General features: G+C 56.5%; 1 protein-coding gene across 1 annotated transcript; it reads right to left on the reverse strand.

Annotated features, from left to right (window-relative positions):
* Positions 1 to 8,833: 8,833 nt before the first annotated feature.
* On the reverse strand, positions 8,834 to 17,391 carry C1QTNF6 (C1q and TNF related 6). Its single transcript, XM_036108710.2, has 3 exons — positions 17,257 to 17,391; positions 14,242 to 14,497; positions 8,834 to 11,102 (listed from the first exon to the last, which is right to left on the reverse strand). The coding sequence occupies exons 2-3, from the start codon at positions 14,489 to 14,491 to the stop codon at positions 10,555 to 10,557; spliced, it is 798 nt and encodes a 265-aa protein (XP_035964603.1). The 5' UTR covers positions 14,492 to 14,497; positions 17,257 to 17,391; the 3' UTR covers positions 8,834 to 10,554.
* Between the last annotated feature and the right edge of the window lie 7,776 nt (positions 17,392 to 25,167).

The following is a 25,167-nucleotide window of genomic DNA, read 5'->3' on the forward strand; positions in this document are numbered from 1 at the left end:
ACTTAACCCAAGGGGCTCTTCATCTTCCTTTACTCAGGACCAATCAGAAACAGATTCACCTCCCTCTCTAGGCCCTGACTGTTAGGGTCCCTGAGGCAGCCCTCCACTCCTCCTGCATCGCTTTCCCTTAGCCTTGGTGATGGCATCCTCCCCCACCTCTGGCCCTGACTGCCCCTGAGGGCCAAGGACTCACAGTCCTGCCTCTGCGGCCCAGACTCGCATCCTCAGCCTTCCCTCTCCCTCCCTCACCCTCCTTCTCTCCCTCCCAAGTACCACTGCCATTCCCTCAGCCCCAGCCAGTGGCCTTGTAAGACAAAAATCAGATAATGTCGCGTCCCTCCCTGCTTAAAACCCCCCCGAAGGTTTGCCGCTGCACTCCCGATAAAATCTCACCTCCTTGCCCTGAGAGACCTGGGCCTGCAGCCCCTCTGGCTCCTTCTTATCCTTGCCGCCCCGCCCCTGGTTGCCTGTCCACTCCTGGAAGGCTCAGAGCTCTTCCCTGTCTTGGGCTCCAGCCAGTGGTCACTCCCTGAGGGAGGCCTTCCCAGGCCAGCCCCACCCCATCTATGGCAGACGCCGGCCTGCTCTGTCCAGGCTCTTGCCCTTGGCCCTCGAGCACTTGCTCTCATTTGTAATTGGTTGGGCATTTGATGGAGGATTTGCTTGGTGTCTGTCTTCCTGGCCCGACTGTGGCTCCTCAAGTTCCCATGGCTGGGTGAAGGGGAAGTCTTGGTATCAGATTGAGGAGGTGTCTGTTCATACTTTCTTTAACTCAACAGGGATTCCCTGAGTTCCTGCTGGTGGCCCCATGCCCCGGCACTATGGGACTTGCCATCTGCATAATTCAAAGCACCTTCTCTCAGTATGGGGGCAGGACGAGACACAAATAGTTGTAACTAAGGGACCACTGGCTTGAAATTTCAGGACAATCCCAGTATCGAGTGATAAGAGGAAGCTCATGACATTTCATTCTAAACCTTTTAAGGCTTTACCTAAATAAATTAACAAGACAGAAAAAAAGAATTATTCAGTCTACATAGGCAATTTTGTCTTTAGAGAAAATGGTCATAACGAGTATAAGAGACATAGAGTGTGCCCAGTTCAAACAAGACACAGGCAGAAGACAAAAACCCGAGCCATGTTTGGCTGGGGCAAACAGGGAGGGCCTCTCCCCAGCTACCCTTAACCTCCCCAAGTCCTAGAACTCATATTCCTCCAGTAAACAAATATTTATTGAATGCCTGCTATGTACCAAGCTCAATTCTAGGGACTTGGAACACAACAGTGAACAAAACAATAGATTCCTCCTCTTAGAGAACTCACCGTCCAGCAGTGGGGGTGGGGGAGACACAAACAATAAAGAAAACGACTAAGTAAATGCCACAGGAATTAGAAGAAGACAAACCCTATGAGAAAAGAAAGAGCGGGACGGGGGGGGGGGGGGGGGCACCAGGAGCGCCGTTTTAAATAAGGTGGTTGGAATAGACCTCCTGGGAAGGTGATGTGAAAATCTGGAAAAAAGCAAAGTGTGGGGGGAGGCCAGGCAGAACTGGAGGAGGGATGAAAAGTATGGACTGTCTTTTGAATGTGCACAATTGCTAGACTCCCTGAAATGTGCTCCATGACGCCCAGCCAGAGCCCTTGCCGTACCAGCCTGTAAGTTCCACACAAGACGAGGTGGCTTGACTTGCTCGCGGAAAGTATTTATGGGATTTATGGGTTGGATCGTACAGAACGGAACACTACCTGCAACCTTCTTCTTTGCCTTCCTCTTAGCAAACTTCTACTCATCCTTCAAGACCCAAACATGTATGAACAGAGTTGGTTGCTCTCTCCTTTGAGCTACCCACTCTTATTCAAGGCTTGCACCTTATACAGATTTCTTTGATAGCCCCCAATGAATGTATTTCCCTTGTTTTCCTGAAGGTCTGGTCCTTCCCTGCACTGGGAGCCCTCCAGGGCATCTGACCTCTGGATCCCTAGAACCTCCTGGAGATGCTTAATGGTGGCAGAATTGCAATCACCTATTGTCCCTTCAATGCTCCCTCTCAGGTAATGGTTTCCATTTCTGGGGACCTGGGGTACAAGAGTTGAGGTCTTTCGGGTTGTGAGCAAGATAATTCAATTTTTGTTCGTTTTAAAAAGTTGGAAAAAAAAAAAAGCGGTGTTGAAGATGGGAGCTTGAGCCCCTACCAAAGCTCAGGGAGGGAAAAACCAGGGCCCCAGGACTTTGGCACCTGCCGTGGTTTGGTTCCCTGACTGGAGCCCTTCCTGAATGTGCCCAGCTCTGTCAGCTCTGGCTGTGGCTCTGCTTCCCTGATCCCAGGAGCAGGACTCAAGCTGCTCCTCCTGGGACTGGGGACTCCCTTGGAGCCATCAAACACCCTGGCCACCAGGGGGCAGGGTAAAATAGACAGCTTGGACGGGGGGTGGCGTAGGGGCTGGTGCGGTCGTAAGGGGTCCCATGTAGAGGAGGTCACTGAGCCTGGGGAGCAAACACCTGCGGCCCCACCCCACTCAAGCGTGCCCATACCCTTCACGTGTGAGGGACCCGGGACTCCAGCCTTATTTGAAGGGTAGGTGTGAGGGAGGTCAATGCCGTGGGGAATATCTTTCACCACAAGGCAGCTCCGTTGTTTTTTTGTGTTTTTTTTAAGATTTTATTTGCTTATTTATTTGAGAGAGAGAGAGAGAGAATCCCATGCAGACCCCACCCTCCCCCGAGCTGAGCGCGGAGCCCAACACGGGGCTCGATCCCAGGACCCTGAGATCACGACCTGAGCGGAAACCAAGAGTCTGACTCCCAAACAAATGAGCCACCCAGGTGTCCCAAGGCAACTGCAGTTTTAATGAAGGCTTTGTTTTGTAAAAATTAAAACTGTAACATTTGCCAGTTTCGGTGGCAAAAGTACCGCCAACCAACATCGCGATGTCCCTGACCTCAGAGCTGGGAAGAGACGCAGAGTTGGCCCTCGCCAGGAGGTGCCAGCAGGCCCCAGCACCCCACTGGCTGTGCCCGCCGAGGTTCGAGGCCATGAGCTCCTCCAAGACTCCCGCAGGGGGTCCTGCCCTATCACGAAACTGACCAAAAGAACTTGAGGATGCATGGCCCCTTGCGGCCATCCTCTGCGAGTAATAGTTCAGGCCCTGGACACCTGTCAGAAAGGCCTGGGTTGGACTCCTTCAGGTGCCGCCCACTGGCTAGGTCCCAAATCCCCTCCTCCCACAGCGCTCTGGGGTTGATGCTGCTATCAACATCCCCATTTTCTAGGTGAGGAAACTGAGGCACAGAGTGGTCGGTGAGCGCCCTCATTTCTGGGTGCCATTTGGGCCCAGGCAGTGTCCCCAGCAGCCTCTCATGCACCCAGGGAAGCTCGACTATGCCTGGGAGGGCTGGGGAGGGTTCCGGGCCGGGGTGACGGCGGTGCCCCGCGAGCTCAGAGGCCAATCAATGGGCAAGGCTGTAACCAGGGGACGCTCAGGGCCAAGGGGGCCCCCCAAGGCTGGGAAGGCTCCCTAGGACCAAGACACCTTGGCTCAGTCAGATGCCCACATCTGGTAACGTGGCCAGAGAGCTTTGGGGAAAATGAGCCAGCCATACTTTTGACCCCTTCTCCCCCACATGGCTCCCCCACCTCGATCCCGCTTGGGGGTTCAGCCCAGACCCTCAAGGTTCAAATGTAAATCTTGCTTCCCACAATCTTGTTCTTGGGCAGGTGTGTGTGTGTGTGTCTGTCTGTCTGTCTGTCGGTGGGTGTGGTCATGTGACCCGCTCTGGCCAATGAGAAGTAGGGAGAGGCTGCGGACGGAAAGACTGATTCCTCCTTCACCCACCCTGGGGTGACACCTACCTGGGACCCTCATCTCGCGGCCACCATCTTGTGCCTGCCATCCTGTGGCCCCGAGGGAAGCCGGAAATACGGGACAAACCCCGGTCCTTAGTGATGCTGCTGAGCTGCAGGGTTAACCAGCCCTGGAGCTGCCCTATTGTGGGATGTAAGGTTATTTTTCCTTTCTTTTTTTTTTTTTTTAAAGATTTTACTTATTTATTTTAGAGAGAGTGAGAGAGAACGAGCAGGGAGGAGGGGCAGTGGGAGAGAGAGAGGGGGAGAAGCAGGCTTCCCGCTGAGCAGGGAGCCCAATGCGGGGCTCGATCCCAGGACCTGGAGACCATGACCTGAGCCAAAGGCAAACGCTTAACTGACTGAGCCACCCAGGCGTCCCTATTTTTCCTTTCTGATGCTTTCTGTTCAATTAGCATTCCTCGCACCCTAAAGCATCCTAACAGATACAGAAGGGACATGTAGCAAAAAGTAGAAGGAGGAAAGGATTCTTTTTCTATGTTTTAAAACAGGAAGGAGAGAGCCTGTGTGCCCAGCCAAGAGCTTTGGAAGAGGATGCACTGACTAGACACGCAGTGCCCCCCCCCAACCCAGGACCCAGCATAGCCCTGGGGGGAGGCAGGCAGAAGGGAAGCAAGAGATGTATCAGTCTTGGGGTTCCTGGCTGAAGTGGATCCTGGCCCCTCCTCCCCAGCTGAGCCTGGGAGCTGCGCACAGAAGATCCCCAGCAGGTGTGGGGCGTCTGAGACTCCGAGGGGCCATCCCTCTCTCCCAGGCCGGACCCTGGGGACGCGGCTGAGAACCCAGGGAAGAAATGGCCCCATGTGTATTCAGGCAGAGGGGGCCGAGCTCAGACAGCCCCCTGAGGGACACAGAATTTGTGAGGTAAGCACCTGTGCAGAGTGGACCCGTCCATCACAAGAGGGGTGAGGACCCAGGAGGCTCTGCGGGAAAAAGCATGATTCGGCCGGTATGTGGACAGAGCCAGGAGCCCAGAGCAGTGGCACTTTGACAAACTCAGCAGGTGTCATGTGGACACGCGGGGCCAGCTGCCCTCTCCCCGCCGCCAGGATGGGGCGCTTAGGAGCAGCCCCCCTCAGACACGAGGTGAGAGAGGAGCCCCAGCTGTGGCCAAAAGCACATTTCTTCACCTTCAGCAGAATGGAAGTGCCTCATAGAAATTAAGTTTAGTGGGGAAGAAATCAAGCAAGTTCTAGATCGTGTACATCTGAACTTGGGGCATCAATTCATCCTCACCCCCCCGCCCGGGGTTAATAGCAGTCAGCCAGATGAAAGACAAGGACGTCCACCCACACCCTCACTCTCACTCTGCTCCCCCCTGCAGCAGGTCCCCTGTTTCCTCCGTGTGCCCCAGACCTCAGTTACTACTTCCTCCCGCCCACACCACCACCTCCAGGCCGACTTCACACCCCAGCCTGACCCTGTTCTGCGCACTACCCTCCCCCCCCCCAGCCTTCCTTCCTCCTCCTGGTTTGCAGCCCAGCTGCTCCCAGGCACAGGGCTTAGCCGTGCACTCTTGACTCTTGTCCTGGAAATCCCTCCTTCCTCTCTGGCTCTCCCCTCGCGGGGCCTCACCCATAATGTTCTTGACATCTGGTTCTGATCGTGTCGTCCCCTCCTCCTCACGTACACGTGGCAGTATGTGGCTCCTGTGCCCGGGCCGGCTGGTGAGGCTGGCAGGAGCGGGGGGAAGCGGCAGAGGGAGCAGCATGATTCAGCCCCTGGCTGAGGACTCCGGTTCTTGTTTCCCGCTGCCCCTCGCCCCCCACCCCCAGCTCAGGGAGAGTCGTTCATCTGACAAAAGCTCTCGGAGCCCCCACTCTGTGCCAGCCTCCGCTAATGCACAGAATACCGTCACATTCGGTGCTGAACCAAACCCGAGACTCCAAGGGACCAGGTGACAAGCCCAGCTCACACGGACTGGAAAAATAACAGCGTCTCCTGTGAGCCAGGAGCTCTTCTGAGGAAATTCGGACCCGGGGGTCAGAACCCCCCTGGCCAGGCTCCAGAGCCCACACCCTCTGGTATTTGAGTACTTACTGCTTCTCTGAAACATCTCTGGCCCCTGTCACTTGACACTTTATATTTTCTGGGACAATCGGCACTAATTTCACAGTCCTCCCCATTGTTAGTCCATGGGTCCTGATCTGGGGTTCTGAAAATAGTCACCCGATATAGCCTCAGAGACCCCCACAGGCCTCAGCAGGGCAAGAGAGGAGGGGCTTCAAATCCGATGTGACAGATAAGGATAATGAGGGGGTCCAGAGAGGCCAGATGAGTTGCCCAGCCACCCCCCAGTCCTCGGCTCCTTCAGGGGACTCCCCAGGGCAGAGCCGGCACAGGGGCCTACCTCCTGGTGCCTGGGCCTGCTCTCTTCCCATTGTCATAGAAACATCTGGTAGGAACAGCAGAGCCTGGTAGACCCTTTGCCCAAGCTGGGCTGCGCGCCCCCCCCCCCAAACCTGCCTGCCCTCCTCCTGCCTCTCTGCTATTAAACTTCTTATCTCCTTTGAAGTTGAGTGGGAATACGGCCCTCTCCTGCAGAATGATGTCCTCAGTCCACCCTGTGTCCTCCCCTGGGCCAGCTGCCTCCGGTCTCACCCCATACAAACCATGTTCCACCTGGCCACCAGAGCAGTCTGCCTCTTAAGTTAGCTCTAACCGTGACCACGCTGCTCAGAACCCTCCAGCAATTCCCCAGCACCTACGAGGTCAAGTCCCAACTTAGCCAGACATTTGAGGCCTTTTATGTCTTGGCCCCTCCCTACCTGTCCAGCCTCAAATCCCATTCTGCCCTGTTTCTGCCACCTTTCCATTTACATAGCATACTGGCCTCTCCCACTGCCCGGAATGTAGACTGCACTGTCCCACCTCCACCCCTTTCATCCTGCTGTCCCTTTTCCCCACATCGTGTGTCTTTCAAACTCCTATTTATCCTCCAAGGCCCTGCTCAAATGTCCCCTCCACTACGAAGCTTTCCTAGATCACCCTCTCTAGAATTCTCTACTCTCTTCCCCATACTCCAGTGCAATAGAGGAAGGACCGCCTGTGCGGATCCTCTTCCTAGGAAAGCTGAGGACTCCCAGATACACCCTACCCAAGCCCACAGAACGGATCCAGCCCACCCATCCAGGTAGCAGGCCCCCCAGGGACACAGCCCGGCTCAGCTCCCTGCACCAGCTCTGTCTGATCACCCTTCCCCCTCAATATTCCCTGCATTTCTCCCCCGCCCACCCCCCGACCAAGCGATGGCAGAGTGGAGCTGAAGTCCCCCGACTCCCAGTCTAGGCTGTTTTCCATTTCATGGGCTGCTGCTTCTCCTGGCCAACCTCTCTCTCCCCTTCCTTGTTCGCTAACATTTCAGAGGGAAATACTATTTTCCAAAATTTGTAACTGAAAGGGATTGCCGGGGTGGGGAAGGTAGCTACGTGGGCTCGCTGGGGTCACCAGGACTAAGCATTGCAGATCTCCTGGGGGACATTGTCCCCACAAACCTGGTGGCAGGCTTGGGGGCCTCCAGTGTTCCAGGGCCCTTGCCCAGCCCCCACTGAGATGTTGCCTTCTGGGAGGGTCCCCATCACAAAGATCCAGAGGCTCTTACCACCCATTGGAGATTCACCACCAAGCCGGGAACTGGGCTCCTGTGGGAAAAACTGGCGCAAGCAGACCTCAGAGGCCGCTCAGAACCAGGATAGAAGCATCTGCAGCAGGTCAGCTAAGACCAAGGAGGAGCTATGTTCTGAGAGCCCTGAACTAACGTGGCCTGGAAATGTCTGTGACCTTTGGCCTCAGCTTGCAAAGGACAAACTTCAGTTCTCCTGCAGGGGCTTGGCAAGAAGTTTCAAAAGCTTTGCAGCCAAAAAAAAAAAAAAAAGGCTTTGCTGCCTTAGCAGATCAGCAAAAACCACTTGTCCTCGCGACATCCGTGACAAGAGGCTCCTGGCACTGGGTGCAACCTTTACCACCAGGGACACAACGGGAGGCCTGGGGGTAGGCCAATGACGCGTGAACAGAGCCTGGGCCAAAAGCATGCCATGGGGTCGCTTCCCTGAGTAGCATCTGAGCCTTGAGGAGCGCTCAGGTATGGTGGGAAGCCTCTTGCCGTGGCCATATAGGTTCCAGAGAAACGGAGACTCATGTCTCCCCTACCTGGGCTGCAGGCCCCTGGGCTGGGCTAAGTCCCGGGGCTGTCCTGGTAGCTTCATTCTTTATAGCTGGCTCTTGCACACGGTGCCCAGAAAGCCACCGAGCACAGCCGTAGTGATGCACAAAGGTGCAGGATGCCCCCCACCTCGAGTGTGTCAGGGGAGCCGACAGGGGTCACTGCAAATGTAAGTATATTTATGTGACTAGCCACCGCGCTAGCTTAGAAAGTCAGAACCTGTCAAGCCAGTCCACTGTAGGATGAAGTTGTGTGTTTTCCTCCAGAGAATAGCCAACAGTTCTCTCGTAAATATTAAATACAAAATATGAGACAGAATCCCCAGGTCAGGGCTGTGGGGTTCAGCATTTGCAAGTGATTCACTGGAACGTAAACTCCACGGCCTTCTCCGAGGCGAGGTGATGGATTGTGCTCACCCTGCAGCCTCCGAGCCTAGTGGGGTACCCAGCACACAGTAGGTGCTCAGCAGGTGTCATTCAAAGGATGAACGCGGTGCTCACCAGGCAACCTCTCTTCTGATCCTTATGGCCACCCCTGAGGTAGATTATCTCCATCCCCATTTTACAGACAAGGAAACAGAGGCTCAAATGTGTGGGGACTGGCCTGAGGCCACAGACAGGGCGTGGCACAGCCAACTCTGAGCTGGCTCCGCTAACTTCAAGGCCCACCAGCCTTGAGTGACCGAGGGGACCAGGTGGGGTGGGGAGCACATGGAGGGGAGCCCTGCAGCGGGGGCCCCAGCAGAACCAGGACTGGCCGCCCTCCCAAGGGGGGCAGAGGGAGCCGAGCAGAAAGAACCAGCCCAAACTGCCAAAAAGACACACACACTTTAATCACTCCAGACAAGCAGGGCAGGGGCGAAGTCAGGCAAGGGGTGGCTGGATAGCACCAGCCTTCACGGCACTTGGTCAGGTCCTGCTGCCAGCCCCCAGCCACTTAGCCATGAATCTGTCGGCTATGAGTGAGCACCAGAGACCACCGCCAGGGCCACCTCGGCCCGGCAGTCGGCATCAGCACCAATGGGTAGAGGCCATTTCCCTCTGGAGAGAGGTTCAGGCCCCCTGGGCTAGGAGGAGAAGGCCGGAGACCGCCAGGCTGCCCCACCCTGGAGGAGGGAGAAAGGACGGAAGGCCGGATGTCCCTTACTTGGCCTCGGTCTCGCCCAGTGCCTGTCTTGGCAACATGGCTCAGAGGAGGCTCCCCCCGCCCCGACTGACCTGGAATGTGGCCCGCTTCAGTCCCCTAGACCTGCTGAGGGGTCCAAAGCCTGGCCCACGGCCCAGTGGCTTGTGTAAAAGCAGCATCAGGCTGGGCAGGAGCTTCCTACCAGGGCCTCAGCACCTTAACCAGGCCTGGAAAGCCAGGGACACTGGGCTGGCGAGAGGGGCCAAGGAGGGTCAGAGAGCACCTGGGGACAGACGTCAGCGTCTGACAGTGGCTGGGAGCCTGGGAGGACGGAGGCCCAGGCACCTTTGGGAGGGTGGACTGACAGGGCGGGGAAGGGGATGTGTGAAGAGGGGAGGAGTCCTCGAAGGTTACCGTACTGGGCGTGTGGGGAGCTGTGGGTCTGGGCTCCCTTCCCCAAGGGCCCTCTTTACCCCCAAGCCCCTGGATCCTCCCCTCATAGCACCCTTGCCCTGACCAAGGCCCTTCTGGGGTTTGCTTTAATGAAGGGCATTGGGCAGGAAGGAAAGGAATGGCCAAGGATAAAGAATACCCCCACCTTGGGGACTCTATCCCACCTTGGGGATCTGCAGGTAAGGAGGGGCCACAGTGCCTGAACGCCCAGACACAGACTTCTGTGATGAGAGCCCCGTGCATTTATCTGGGTCTGGTTTCCTGATCCTGAGTGTCCCCACCCTGGCTGGACTGGGTGCTCACCAAAGGCAGGGCCTGCGTCTGATTCACCTCAGCTTCCCCAGAGCCTAACAGAGTGAGTGCTCAGTGAGCGTTTGATGAATGAATAAGTGAACTGCGACTGCTTAGGGGCACAAGAGAGTGACAGAGAAGGTGGAAGGAGTGCGAGGACGTGGCGGGGCGGGGGGGTCCTGGAGGGATGAGAAAAGTGAAAGATGTTGGGAAGAGTCTAGAATGTTTGGAGGAGTCCAGAATGTTTAGAAAGTCTAAGAATGTTGTGAAAGTTCTAGAATCTGGTTACCTAAGTGGGGTCCATAGACCAGCAGCATCAGCATCAGCCAGGAACTTCTTAGATGTGCAGAACCCCAGGCCCACTCCAGAACCAGAATCAGATTCTGCATGTTAGCCCCGTCCCCAGGTGGTTCACACCCACTTTCAAGTTTGACAGGTGCTGGTCTCAAAGGCTGGGAAAGTTCTAGAATATTTAGGTTGGAGGACTTCTTAAAGTATGTTCAAGAGAGGAGAGAGAGAGGGGTGATGGAGGGAAGGAAAGAAGAGGAAGCTCACCCAGAATGCCAGGTCCCGGGGGCCCACTTTACGGAGGGACACACCGAGGCCCTGCAGGAGGACAGCCCCCCACCACCCCGGGGCTGGGCCACCCTGCTGGGGGCACTAATCATCCTCGGGCTTGATGAGGTGGCCGCTGAAGGTGATGTAGGTGTCCACGTCGTCGCTGTAGACGGCGTTCTCCCGCTCGCGCTTGAAGAGGCGCACCCAGACGCGGTCCCCGGGCGCCAGGGCCAGCATCACGCTCTGGCTCTGCATGATGCTGCGGTCACTCGGCTGCGCGTACAGGATGACGGCCGCCTCCTCGTTGTGCACCACGTGCACGTACGTCTCCTTGAAGTTCCAGCTGTGTACGTTGAGGCTGAAGAAGTAGAGGCCGCGCAGCGGGGCGACAAAGCGGCCGGCGGCCAGGTCGAAGTGCCCGTCGGGGTTGACGAAGACGGTGTCGAATAGCAGCGGCTGGAAGCCCTCGCTGCTGTGCAGGGCCGTCTTGCGGCCCACCGAGAAGGCGGAGAAGCGCGTCTGGCACGGGCCGCCGGGGCTGCCTGCCTGCCCCTTGGCGCCCTTGGTGCCCTGCGGGCCGCGCTCCCCCCGGGGGCCCTCGCGGCCCAGCTTCCCGGGCGTGCCCAGCAGGCCTCGGTCCCCTTTGTCACCTGTGGGGACAAGAAGGGGGAAGTCAGGGCAAGCACCCGGGCCTGCACCAAGGGAGTAGCTGTCTGCGTTTGCAGAGGGCTCCGCCCCGCCACGAGAAGGAAGGCCAGAGAAGATCCAGCATTTACTGAGCACCTACTGCATGCCGGGCATCACCTCCCTGAACGCCCCTCTGAAGAAGATACCGTGACCATCTCCGCTCACAGGAAGGTTCAGTGACTCACCCAGGGCCACACAGCTCAGGAGAAGCAGGAGAGGCAAGACTGGGGATGCTCTGTCTTCCACTCGCCTGCTCCCCTCCCCCTCCAGTGAAGGTGTGATAAAGCTCCCTGGGCAGCCGGGCCCAAGGCCCAAGAGTCACTGCACCCAGCCTGACTCCAGCGGAGATGTGGGGTATGCAGGATGCACTTGGCATTCCTTTTTTTTTTTAATTTTTTATTTAAATTCAATTTAGTTGACATATAGTGTATTATTCGTTTCAGGGGTAGAATTTAGTGATTCATCAGTTGCATATAACACCAGTGCTCATTATATCATGTGCCCTCCTGAATGCCCATCACCCAGTCACCCCATCCTCCCACCCCCTCCCCTCCAGCAACCCTCAATTTGTTTCCCTAGAGTGAAGAGTCTCTTATGGTTTGCTTCCCTCCCTGTTTTCCTCTTATTTTATCTTTTCCTTCCCTTCCCCTATGTTCATCTGTTTTGTTCCTTAAGTTCCACATATGAGTGAAATCATATGGTATTTATCTTGCTCTGACTGACTTATTTCATTCAGCATCATACCCCCTAGTTCCATCCACATCATTGCAAATGGCAAGAGCTCATTCTTTTTGACGGCTGGGTCGCACTTTGCGTTTCTGACCCAGAGAAGGAGCCAAGGAAAATACCTCTGCCTACCTGAAGGGAAAGGCCCTGGTTAGGAACCAGGCAGCCCTTGGTTGGTGTTATGTCCCGCTGGCGCATTTCACGGTCGGGGTCTTGGTTATTTTCTCTCTGTCTTGAAGAGGATCATGTCCACCTCACAGGGGTGGTCCTGGGCTCTCAACAAAATGTCCTATGGGAGAGTGCTCTACAGACTGCAAATATGAGGCAGGAGGGTCCACCCGGTAACACTCAACCCGTTCCTGATTGCCCGGGGTCCGGTAGCATCTAACCTCATCCTTAGGCACACCTCTCCCCAGCCTTTGTTCCAGGCTGACCTTGAACACAGGAGGAGCAGGCGACCCCCTATGTCTTGAGACCCAAATGTCTTGATCCCAAACATTTCCCTGCTGCCTGTCACACTGCCTGAACTCCCACCATTAGCCACTCCCCTTTGAGAGATCTGCACAGCCCTGTGTTTTCCCAAGGTCTCCTGTGACCAGGGCAATATTGCTGGAAGGAGCAGAAAGGAAGGCATAGACCCACAGAGGACAAGCCTGGAAAGAAGCAGGGAGAAGGGGGTCCACGGCTCTGCAGAGGTTTGGCCTCAATGGAGAAGGATCTCCCCATGTGCACCGCACTTTACAGTTTGCAGGGCTTTTTTTTTTTTTTTTTAGCAAGCATAATTTGACTTTATTGTGGTATGTCCATTCAGAGGACCTGGTCTGTTAGGATTTTGTCACAGGGGCTTCAAAACTAGGGATTTAAAGCAAATTAAGAAGAGCAACCTAATTTATGCATTCACTAGAAAGTGTCCATACTCTTGCTACAACTATAAAAGAAACTGCCTCTCTGCCCCAGCCCAGTGGGAGGGGGGTGAAGGGTGGTCCTAGGAAGGGGTACCTTCTCCTTTTTACAAACGAGGCAGCAAGCCAGGGATGGAGAGACCAGTCTGAGCCACACAGCGAGGGAGCTGAGCAGCTGGGGCTGGGACGCAGGACTCCTGACACCAGCCAGGGGCCTCCTGCCACAGCCAAGTGTCCGCCCGCCTCAGCAGGCAGCGAAGGCTGGCCCAGGGGTGTCCTCCTAAACCTGGGGTTTTAGGAAGACAGTGTGGAGAAAGGTACCTCCAGTGGCCAGGCAGCTCCTCAGCCTCAGGCAGGGGCTCTGCGGGCCTTGGGGAAGATGGGGTGCTCGAGGAAGGGAGGTGTCTCCCCCCATGAAACCTGAGGGCCAGAGGTCTCAGAAGCCAGCCGACCCCTGGCTGGAGGGTGGACTGGCCCCATGGAGACCTCAGGGATGGATCCTGGCTTCACTCCTGACAGCTGTGTGCTCCTGGGAGAGCTCCTCCCCTCTTGGAGGCTCAGTTTCCCCCTCTGCCAAGTGGGAGGAATGACCAAGTACTGACCTCTTGGGGTTGTTGGCAGCGCAAACCCAGGTGAAGGGCGTCTAGGGCCTGGCCCCAGCCCCAGCTATTCACAGCCCCCGGCAGCAGAAGCCTCTTCCTGATTGTCGAGGACAGAGGCCTGCTCTCACGTGGACAGCCCTAGTGACTGCCCATAGGTCTCCCTGCTTCCACCCTTGTCCCCTGCCAGCCATTCTCCACAAGACATTAGAGGGATCCATTTGCAACCTCAGTGGGATCAGGTCCCTCTGCTCAAACCCTCCCCTGCTCCCCATTCCCACTCAGGGAAACCCAAGTCTGACCCTGCCCCTTGTTTCATCTCTAACTTCAGCTCCTCCTCTTGCCCCCTGCTCCTTAAACACACCAGGCCCACTCCTGCCCCAGGGCCTTTGCACCTGCTGCTCATGCTCCCTGGACTACTCTTCCCCAGATATCCACATGGCTTCTCCCTCACCTTCTCAATGAACTGACACTGATGACCACCCCATTTAATATGCAACCTATCCCCCGCACCTACACTCCTGATGCCCCTTACCCTGCTCGACCTTGGCACTGCCATCCCATTTCTCACCATCGAACATTCCGTCTCATTAACATGGGCAATATATTTATTTCTCACTCTCTGTCTCTCCCACGAGAACAGGAGTCAGCACTTCTGTCTGGTTTGCTCATGCTCTATCCTCAGAATTCAGAACAGTCCTGACACATAGTAGCTGCTCAATAAATGTATGAATGATAGAACGGGTCTGGGACAATTTTCTATCTGGATTTTTCCTGCTCCCTCCACCTCACCGGTCCCAGCCCAAGGAGAGGGCCCCACGCCCTCCCCATCCCCAGCCAGGCCAGTCTAGCCTGAGCCACGGGTGGGTACTCACCCTTCAGGATGGTGATGTTAATGTAGGGTCTGACCTCAGGCAGCAGGTATGGGAGGGCAGATGGAGAGGCCGAGGACACTGCTTCATCAGCAGGGGCCAGGGGGTCCTCAGAGTCACAGCACCGTTGACAATACCCAGGGGAACCCGAGGCCACAGCTTCCCCAGAGGAGGGCTCCTCGGTGGGGACCCCAAACACCAAGAGAGGGAGCAGGAGTGTTGCACAGAGGAGGCCCAGGGCAGCTATCCCCATGGTGACCTGGAGCAAGGAAGGAGGGGCGGAGATTCTATTTAAGGGAACATCCACACCGCGCAGATGCCCAGCACGGATGCTGCCACCAGAGCATCGGTGCGCCTGACATAACTCAGGGGCGTTAGCGTCCCCATTTAACAGATGAGAAGACTGAGACCGACACAGAGAAGCAATTTCTTCAAGGTCACGAAGAGACTGGTGGCCATGCAGGGCCCACAGGCTGAGTCCCCTGGAAGCCAGTCTGCGGGGATTTCCAGCACACATAGGCCTGGGAAGGAAACCCCTCTAAAGAAAGTCACAGCCGGGAACAGACGAGGGTCCCAGGAAGCCTTTGCTGGGGTGGGCGAGGAAGATGCTCCAGCCACCCACGTGTCCTAACCAATACGACTATGAAATGCTCCCCTCCCACCCCGCCCCGCCCACCTCCCTTTGGCATGTTTTCTTGCCACGTACCCCTCCGTCTCCAGCAAGCAGGCCACTGGCGCAGCATGAGGGAGGTTACTGGGCCCTTGGGACAAACGCAAATGATTCTGCAGGCTTGTTCTTCAGGCGAGGGGACAAGTGGCTAAGCCCATGGGCTGGCACGTGAGCACCGTGGTCCTGACAAAGATCTAGGCAAGTTCATCTATTCTAGCAGTCGGGAAGAAACATCCAGAGAAAATGCAAGGGGTTATGCACAGTGATGCTGTTACTGCATCTCTGAGAATTCAGGAGTAGGTATGCAGAACTGCAGACTGCAGACCACTGCTAGCCTGCCTATACCGTGTCTCTGTGCAAGGCAGAAGCAGGTACCTCTCTGCGCGGACAAATTAGAAACAAAAAAAGAAAAGAAATCATTTTTGGAGGAATGTAACACTAAGGGTGTGTAGGTTGGTAAGGGTTGTTGTCAACCCACCTCCCCCTCAGCACCTTTGTGCAGTCAACAACCCACACAGCTCAACCTTAAACAGAAGCCCCAAGGCTCTGGAGTTAATTCATTGGAAGATGGTTGTGTCAATCGTCATAGACCTACCAATCAGCTGCCAAGGGGGTAAATTGGAATTAAGGAGCAGGACTAGGAGGTCTGGAAAATTTGAAAGGATCGGAGAAGTCCAAGGGTTTATGAAGATGGGTCTTTGGCCCTGGCCAAGAGAGGTTCCAGAGTTCCAGGAGGGGGGCAGGAAGTGGCCAGGACAGCAGACACTGGGGACAGGCTGGGGCTGGGTGCGCAGGAAGCCAGGCAAAGAGCCTTTGAGGTGGTAGCAGTGTTTGGGGGCTGGCATGTTATCGCAGGATCAGAAACTCGGCTCTTGAAACCAGACTGGTTTTTACACTTCTGGCGTTTCTTTGTTTATTTCCTTTTTGTTCCTTTAACATTTAGTACAATTCAAAAATATTTTTTCTGTGGTTAATATATGTAAAGTTAAAATTATTATTAAAAAAAAAATGCTCTTCTATCTCCACTGAGCACTGAGGTAAGGGATGGGTTTTAAAGGGCACCCCCCCACACACACACACACACTCCACCGTGCTGGGGCCTGGGTAGTAGCAGGAGTGGGGGGGCGGTGGGCAGGCAGTCCCCAAAGATACCACCCTTCTCTTAGAGGTGACCATTCCCGAGTTCCACCCTGGTCTGCTTTCCTGGTTCTGCTCAATAAGGCAGATCAACTTCTCAGAGATTAACATCCTCTCTGTCCAAGATTATCGCCCTCACCCTGTGTTTGTAAATGTCGCATCTCCGTGATGTTTGAGAAGAGCAAAAATCCCCTTTTTCCTGGCCATAGATGTGACTTTATGGGAAAGGGTGAGGCCTTAGGGTTGGTCATAAGATCCCATGATAGTTTACAAGCTGTGTGACCTCGGGCTAGTAGCTTAACCTCTCTGCGCCACCTCGCTGCTCCTTGACACTTAGAAGGAGCTGAAACCACTGCCCACCTCCCAGGTTATTTGGGAGGCTCTGAATGCAGGGAAAGTGCCTGACTTGTAAGACTCTTAACACAAAGGACAGCAGAGGGAATAGTCAATAACATTGCAATAACATTGTACGGTGACTACACTTAACAGTGGTGAGCGCTGAGTAATATATAGAATTGCCGAATGACTATGTTGCGCGCCTGAAACGAATACAACATTGTATGTCAATTACACTTCAATAATAAACAAATAAGATTGAAAAAGTATTCCTTCCTGTGACGGACAAGGGCCCTTCCCAGTACCCGCACGGGCTGGGAAGAGCAGAATTTCGCCCGGAGGACTGGCATGGTTGGGGATGTTTCTGTTGGCGGAGGCCAGGTGGGAGTCAAAAGCTCTGAGACACAGAACTGTGACCTGGGGAGCGCAGGAAGCAGGAAGCAAAGCAGCCATGAACAAGAGTAATAATAACCACAGCCATGATCATGGACTGGCCCCGGGGGCCGGGGCCAGGCAGGGATCGAGGGTGGGGGACGGTGCCATCTGGGGTGATTTGGGGGGTCCCTGCTGCCTCCACTCAGGAGCTGGGAGCTCTCTGGGGTGGGAGGGGGCTGGGCCTGCTGAGCTGAGCTGGTGAGTGTCGGGGCAGGGGAGGGCACAGCTGGAAAAGCAGGGCAGCCCTTCACCAGGGGCTTAGGTCTCAGCCAGCAGGAGGACAGGGGGGAAGGAGAGCTAGAGGGGCTGGCCAGGGTCAGAGGGAGAGAGCAGAACCCAAGACGTGTCTAGGAAGAGAGGAGGGAGGAAGGGAATTCCGGGCTCTGACCCCAGCGCCTTGGGCCCTGCTGGGAGAAGTTACAGGACCTTTCATCACTCACCCTGTGTCCAGCGGCCTCCACGGTGGCTTACGGACCCCCGGCCTCTGGGCAGTCTCTGGCTCCTTGGCCCATGTCTGCTTGTTGCTGGCCCAGACCCCCAGGCCGAGCAGAAGAGGGAGGGAGAAAGGGAGGGAGAGAGGCGGAGGGAGGGCGGAGGGAGCGGGCTGAGCTGGCTTCCCACTTCCCCTCCTCCCTGCTCCTCCCCTCCAGCCTCTGGGATGATCTCTGGGAGATAAAGGGAGCCAAGGGAGCTGGGGATTTCCTTTGCTTAACTCTTTGGTGGTCCAGTGGGGTCTGGTTTGAGTCAGAGGCCCAACAGAGTCAGAGCAGGAAAGGGCCTGAGGCCCCTTGAAGTGCAGGCTAGAAAATCGAGGGAAGGGAGGGGGCAGGAGCCCCCCAAGTTGCTCAGGAAGGGGGAGGCAGCGCTAGAATCTGGGGTGAGGGGTGGGCTTGGCCTATTTGCTCTGCGTCACAGGGGCGGGATGCAGAGTGGAGAGGGCAAGGCTGCCCACTAGCTCGGGACTTGGACCGATCCCTTGACCTCTCAGTCCCTAGGTGTCTGCAGAACTCCAGTCGCCAGCCCCCTTGTGCCAGGCACAGGGGAGGCTCAGCACATGTCGATGAGCAGGTATTACCCCCTCAGGTATCAGGTAAGGGCTGGGCAGCCAGGTCAACACCCCCCTCCCCAGTGGACGTGGAAGTCCCCCTCCTCTGCCTGGAAATCTCCCCTGATGGGTCCACCCCCTGGGTCTTCTGGAGCCAACCCCTCTATGAAAATGAGCCCCAAGAAGGGTCCTGCTGGCAGGAGGGACAGCCTGTGGAGTATGCCCTTGGACCTGGACGGGGTCTTGCCCAGCTTCCTTCCGTTGGTCTGTGGAGGTTTTCCAAAGCCGCAGCCCTGGGACTCTGGGGTCTGAGGCCCCCCTGTGCACAGACTGTCCCCAGTGTCCCTCCTGCTCCAACACCCTCTCCTTCCGCACTGGCTGAGTACTTACTTCCCCGGGCCAGGTCCCATCTTTGCAGGGGCTTTTGGTCCCTGAAGGGTGTTCCCATCCATTATTTCAACTAAGCCGACCCCAGCCTTGCGCTTTCCCAGGGTCACAGCCCCACAGGAAGGTGCAGTCCCCACCCCACTAGAGTCCTATGAGCATGCCTGTCCGTGGGGGGGGGGGGGCAGGTAAAGTCTGTCCCCTGGGAAGAGGAAGGTGGTGACATTACTGCCCTCTGTATAGAAATGTCGAGATCTGAGGGGGATGGATTTCAGTCTGGGGCTTCGGACACCGAACCCTAGTCCCCACTCAACTGGGCCAATGTGGAGGATAGAAAAGCCCCTGGCCTGTGTGTCTTTGACCACATTGGGCCTCGGTTTTTCTAGCAGTTTTGGGGATAATCAAGCAGCAGAACGTCAGGCCTGGAAGGACCCTGAGAGATGGCCTGACCCAATTACTTAATGTGACCAGTGGAGACTCTGTGACCCAGTCTCTGGGTCAAGGATAGACCCCAGTCTTTGGCTCAAGGTCACAGCAGACCGGAGTCCAAGCTGGAATGAGAGTCAGACTCTCCCAGATTCGAGGTGAGGCTCTCACCTCCCAAGCCCACTTGGAGTCTCCCCCTCACCCAGCACAGGCCTACTTAGGGGTCCTGGGGGGTCCCCCAAAAAGCAGATTGAAGTACTATGGCATTGAGAAAACACCAGGGCCACACTGGCCATGCCCTCTACGTGGCCCTGCCCCAGGCAGCATTCCCAGGGCCCTGAGCCAGAGCTGCAGAGGGCAGGAGCCAAGGGGAGCCACCCTCCCCCCCTCCCCATGCTGCTGCCCCCAGGAAAAGGGCTGAGTGAGCAGCACCAGAGGGGGAGACAGCTCCGGCCTGCCTCTGAGCCCTTTGGCTTCAAAAGCCTAGAATCAGAGGAAAAGGAGAAGGGAAGGGAAGACAGATGGGGGATGGGGGGCACAGCTTGGGGACACAGGAAGTTTATCCCACGCTGTGCCAGCACTGTGCCCCATGCCACACTCAACAGCCCCTCTGCCAAAGGCCACTCATCCCATTTAACAGGTGAGGAGGCTGAGGCCAGGAGAGGGACTGGATTTGCCAGGTTCTAGGGCCGACTCCTTTGGCTCCCAGCCAGGCCAATGCCCCAGAAAAGGGCCCCTTGTTCTCTTTGCCCAGAATAGCTGGCTGCAGGCAGGGCAGAGAAGAGAGCAAGACTCAGATATATTATACTTCAATATTTTTCCTCTCACTCTCCGTCTGCCTAAAAATACCTTCATTTGTGCCGCATCCCTTGGTCTCCCAGCCATTCAGAGCATCTCCCCGGCTGGCCAGATAGCTTGGAGACAGAGCTCCAACCTGGGCCAGACAAAACTGGGTTATGTCTCATCTCCAGCTCCTTCTAGCCGGGTGACCTTGGGCACGCTTCCTACTTCTGAGCCTTGGTGTCCCTGGGCCAGGGGGACATGAGGAGGCCAAGAGCACCTGAGCAGTCTGGTGGGATACCCAATAGGGGTACCCTCTACTGGTCACCCATCAGTGCTTCTCCATGGTTACATTCTGAATAGGGTAAGGGTATGAGCCCATTCTCCTCATGCACACCTGAGTCGGAAGCCCTGGGATCCAGGAGACAGCACGTCCAGAGGAGAAGATGGCCCGGGATACCCCTCATCACTCTGCAATAACCCCCATCAGCAAGGGTACAACCCCAATGTAGAAAGCCAAAACCTCGGTCACCAAGACCAGAAACCCAGGGCAGAGCCATGTCTGCCCCCACCCACCCCCTGCCTATTGTCCCTGCTCACAAAAGACAGCTTTTACTCCCTACCAGGCTCTGTTCTGAGGTTTTTACGTGTGTTAACTCATCTAATCCCTCAACAATTCTCTGAGGTAGGCACAAGTATTATCCCCATTTTACAGATGAGGAAAATGCGTCCCGGACTCAAAGACTCTCAGAACCAAGCTCCTAGCCACACCTAGGTTACAGCCCAGGGTTGGGGAGAGGGTATAAAAATAGTGAGTCAGTGTTTACAAAGTGCCAGGACCCCTCATTTATTTAATAAAACGCGTGCCTGTCAAAAAGTGATATAGAAAACATGATTCCTGGAGTTAGCATTGCAAGTTGTGAATGGCAAGTCACAGATCTAATTGCTCAGGGTCGTAGCCAATTAAGAAACTAAACAAAGGAAGCCGCGAGCGCCACCTGCTGGGGAGAGCCTTCGGCCCTGCGGCTTGTGTGCCCCAACCCCCCGTGCCCCCACTTCATCCCACCCGCGGCTTGTGACGCTCCCCACCCGTGCCATCCCCTTCTTCAGGAGCTAAGGGGGTAGGAGAGGGGTAGGAGGAGGATGAAGAGCCCACTGCGACCCGCTAGGGGCTGGCTGGGGCGCCCATGCACTTTTTCCAAACCCCATTCCCCACAAAGTGGCCAGAGGGTCCAATGGGACCCTCCCTCTCCCAAGCAGTTCGTCCCACTTCCTCCTGCGAGGAGAACCCCAGACCTGGTTCTACGGAGCCCTTCCACTGACCAGCTGGGTTGTCCTGGGTGAACTTCCACCTCCAGACTCAGTTTCTCCAACTTGCTTTCAACAATCCATGTCTGATCCCAAGGGTGTTAATCCGAGTTGGGCGAGTTTAATTCCATTTTACAGAAGGGGAAACTGAATCCCCAAGAGGCCCAGGGAAGGAAAGAGCCAGCAGGACTCGGGGCGTCTGCCCGCCGCCCCCCACCCCGCCCCAGAAGAACCCTGTGAACTGTTAGAGGGGGAAACTGAGGCTACAGGGAACAGGTGCAGCAACGGGCTCCCTCCCCACGGCCGACTAGTGGCAGAACCAGAACGATGAGGCCGCCAAGGCGAGTGGGGAGGCAGCAGCCAACCTCCCCGCTTCGCTGGGCAGAAGTAGGGGAGCGGCTCCCCGACCCCAGGCCCACCCGCTTCGGCCCGAGCACTGGGAAAAGACCGTTGCCGGCCGCGGGCACGCTCCTTTGACTGCCAGCCAGGCTGATGCCCCGGAAAAGCACGGCCCAGGGCTCAGCCAAACCGGACCCCGCCGCGCGGACACTCGCGCCTCTGTTCTGGCCTAGGGGCCTCTATCCGGGAAGCCCAACCCGAGGCCGCGAGCCGCCGCGGCGCCAGGGAGGGGCCTCTGCGCGTTCAGCGCCGAGCGGAGTCCGGCAGGAGCAAGCAAGGCCGGACTCGGCCCAGCAGAGCCGAATCCTGCCGAGTGCTGCCGAGGACAACCGAGTAGAGCCGAGTCTGGCCGAGCCTGGCGGGGGCGGTCGAACATGGCCGAGTCTGACCGAGTGGAGCCGAGCGTGGCCGAAGAGAGCCGAGTCCGGCCGAGCGGAGCTGCGACCAGGCGGAGGTCTCGCGGCGCCCCCTGCCGGACACAGAGCACAGCGCGGGCCTCGGCCGGAGCCAGTCTGGCTGCGACAGTCCTGTGAGGTGAGGGTAGGAAGCCCATTTTATGGATGAGGAAACTGAGGCTCCAAGCGGTTCCAAGGCTAGCCCGGAGGCCCGCAGAGCTAAGAAGTGGTGGCGCTGGGGTTGGAGTCTGATTGCGTGGCTGACAGCTCAGCTGACTGCCTCCCACGTAAACAGGCATTGTGAGTTTGCTTTGTTGTCCCCGTGATTGCTGCTATTTTACGGCCAGAGAGCAGGAAGGACCTGCACTGTCTGATGAGCGGAGGGAAGCCGGAGCTCAGAGACAACCCCTCCTTACAGATGGAGAAACTAAGCAGGCTCCGGGCCGTGTTGACCAAATGCAGCGCAGGACTGGCCGGTCGGTGTGCGAATATGACATATTTGCCGGTAATTAAAGCAGAGAGCAGGACCCGGGGCCACGTCCCACCCCTGGCCTCCCTTTCCGCACCTGTAACAAGCCGGCCACAGGGGACCTCGGCTCTGGGCTGCCTCCAGGCTGTGTTCCTGGGATGTGTGAACCAGGACCTGAGGTGTCTGGGACCCTGGAGATGCCAGGTGTGGCCCAGGCTTTTTTTTTTTTTTTTGAAAAGGTGCCCTCCACACACACACATGCACAAGTGTTTGCCCTTCGCTCACCCCTGTGCGCACAGGAGCGAGGTCTGCCGGCCAGGCCTGTGCTGGGCTGCAGGGCTCACTGGAGGGTGGCTGAGCCTCTAGGAGGCCACGGAGTCCCCGCCGGGCCTGGGCTGCCCTCATGCCTGTCTGGTCTTCCCTGAGGACACCATCTGCCACCACCCAGTGGCCACCGAAGTGCTGGCACCAGCGGCCTCAGAGTTCTCTCCACTCCCCGCATCGCTCCTGCCACCTTGCCCCTCAGTTTCATAGTTTTTTTAAAAAAAACTATAGACACTGGACTGAGGGCTGGGAAAACAGGGTTCTTGGTCCTGCTTCTGGTACCGTGACCCTGAGCCAGGTGCTTGACCCTCCCTGGCCTCACCGTCCTCCGCTGTAAATGGGTATCAGAGCTATCCTCAGTGCCTGGACTGTCTTGCATGCCCCCTTCCCTGTGCATAAACTCGTTTCCTCTTTACATTCAGTGGGGCCATCATGCCTCCTGGGGAGACTTCTACCCCCCACCCGTGGAGGGATTCTTGCTTCCGTGAAAGCACATCTCATGTTCATTGAACACAGCACCTAATGCATCAGGCACTGTGCTAAACTGTTAAGAAATATTCACTCATTTAAACCTCCCAACAATAGAGACATCTGCTCTCATCCTCTTCTCAGAGAGGAGGAGACAAAACACAGGAAGGTTAATTAACGGGCTTAAGGTCAAACAGCTAGTGAATGGATGAGCCAGGATTCAAACCCAGGCAGTTCCAGGGTCCATGTGCTTCAGAACGGGCTAGTTTATCTCTTCTCTTTACTGTGACTTCCTTAGCTCCTAAAAGACAGGCCTTGCAACTTCTCTGCCTTCAGCCTTTTGCAATTGGCAGTTGCCCCGCAAAACACCTGCTGAATGAAAGAGTGAGCGGGCCAGTCCAACAGACCCCCCCCCCCCCCGGAGGTCCTGGAGAGGAGGGACCGTAGTCTCTGTTTTGCACATGGGGAGCTGTGTTCGCTCGCTGGGGCTGCCGTAACCAAGTAGGTGGCTTGCAACAGAAATTCATTTGCTCCTGGTTCTGGAGGCTGGAAGTCTGAGATCAAAGAGTCAGCACAGTTGCTTCCTTCTGGAGGGCTCTGAGGACCTCCTGCCCAGCTTCCCGCGCTTGGCTGACAACGTTCGGTGTCCCGGGGCTTGTAGAAGCATCCCCCGGCGTCTTGGGCTCCTGTCTGTCCAAATCTCCCCTTTGCTTAAGAACACCGGTCGCATTGGATTAGGGGCCCACTCTGCCCCAGTATGACCTCATCTTAGGTACGTTCATCTGAAGGGCCCGGACTTGCAAAGAAGGTCACATCCAGAGGACCGGAGGTTAGGACTTGAACATGAATTTGGCAAGGAGACACAACTCAACCCGCAACAGGAATTAACCCCCTACGAGGTCCTGTCTGACACAACTTCTGCCCCTCAGCCGGGCCCTACCTCTGCCTTTCCTCCTTTTCTTGACTGCGTTCCTCTGGCCTTCAGGTCTTAGCGCACACAGGTCCCTCTGCCAGGCACTCGGCTGGCTGCCCTCTGCTCCCAGTGCAGAAACCCCCATCACGCTTCCCTCCCAACTAGATAGTCATACATTTACTTGTGTGGCTGCCCAGGAACAACAAGGGGGCAGGGACTGTGTCTGTCTTCCTCCACCACACCTTCAGTCCAGGGTCAGAGCCTTGCCTACTGTCCGTGCTCAGGAAAATCTTTGTTAACTTCATGAGCTACGCCCAGAGAGGTGAAGTAAATGGCCCAAAGCTGCACAGTAGGTTTGTGATGGAGTGGGCCTCGGTCCCAGGCCTCCTGATTTGGGTCCCATAACTTTTAGGGGATGCATTTCCCCCACAGCCTTCCAGTGGTCTCACCAAGAATGTCACCAGGGCCTGCCAGTGACAGGGGGCAGTGCAAGGCCGTGGCAGAACTGTGGCCTTGCGCTACTCCTGGGAATGGCCCCCACATTCCAGGGTTCTTGCCACCTTTAGAGTGTTTCCTTCTGTGTTTGTAGTCCTGTGGATCCCAGCTGTCACCTCCCCACGGGTTGGTGGCCTCTGTCTCCCGGAACCGCTTGTAGGTAAGAACAACCTGAAGCCTGGGAACTTGGCTTGCCCTAGCCCAGGCCCTGCAGGCTCCCAGGTCCTCCCCACAGATGCTGATGCTGACGCAGGAAGTCCTGGTCCAGAGCCTGGTGGCCATGGGCTGTTGCCTGGCAACCGCCTCTGAGAGACAAGTTCAAGGTAAGGCCTTGGGTGTGAGCCACTTGAAGATCTGGAGAGGGGGAATCAGGCAGGGAGGGTCATCTCCACCCCTTCCTGCCTGCCCAGGCCCCCAGCCCCAGGCCTCTCCTCATCCTACGGCTCCTGCGCTTCCAATAACCCACAGATTCCAGGCCCAAACCCCTATACAGGTTCCTTCCATCCCCCTGGCCCTCCCCCCATTGATTCAGGGTCACTGCGTGGCACACATCCAAAGGAGGCTAGAGTCACGGGGTGAAAACTGCCCCTGGAGTTTGTGAGATGGAATTCCCCTATTCATTCATTTTTTGCAAGTAGTCGTAGTTACCTGACCCTGGGAACACAGTCCCTGCCCGCGGAGACAAGGCTGGCGTCGGGACACCCACACGCATAAATGTGAGCGGGCACGGGCAGTGCCACATGGCATGGTGGGATCCAGAGGGGGAACCCTGGCGGGGAAACCACTCCCATGGGACACTTAGCCCCCAGCAGTCCCCCTGCTCCCACCTCATGCACACCCGCCTCGGGCACAGTAGACCCTTGGTGTTAACACCCCCATGCGCGTTCACTCGCGTGGATGTGGCTGAGATGCCCAAGCCCCTACCATGCACCCCGTGCTCACAAA

This window comes from Halichoerus grypus, chromosome 6 (assembly GCF_964656455.1).
Source record: "Halichoerus grypus chromosome 6, mHalGry1.hap1.1, whole genome shotgun sequence".
Lineage (NCBI taxonomy): Eukaryota > Metazoa > Chordata > Mammalia > Carnivora > Phocidae > Halichoerus > Halichoerus grypus.

Bases quoted from the DNA above. Each gene is read 5' to 3' on its own strand.
- C1QTNF6 (XM_036108710.2), bottom strand. From the start codon at position 14,491: ATGGGGATAGCTGCCCTGGGCCTCCTCTGTGCAACACTCCTGCTCCCT. The intron at 11,103-14,241 runs GTGAGTACCCAC...TTGTCCCCACAG, and splicing joins TAACATCACCATCCTGAAGG to GTGACAAAGGGGACCGAGGC.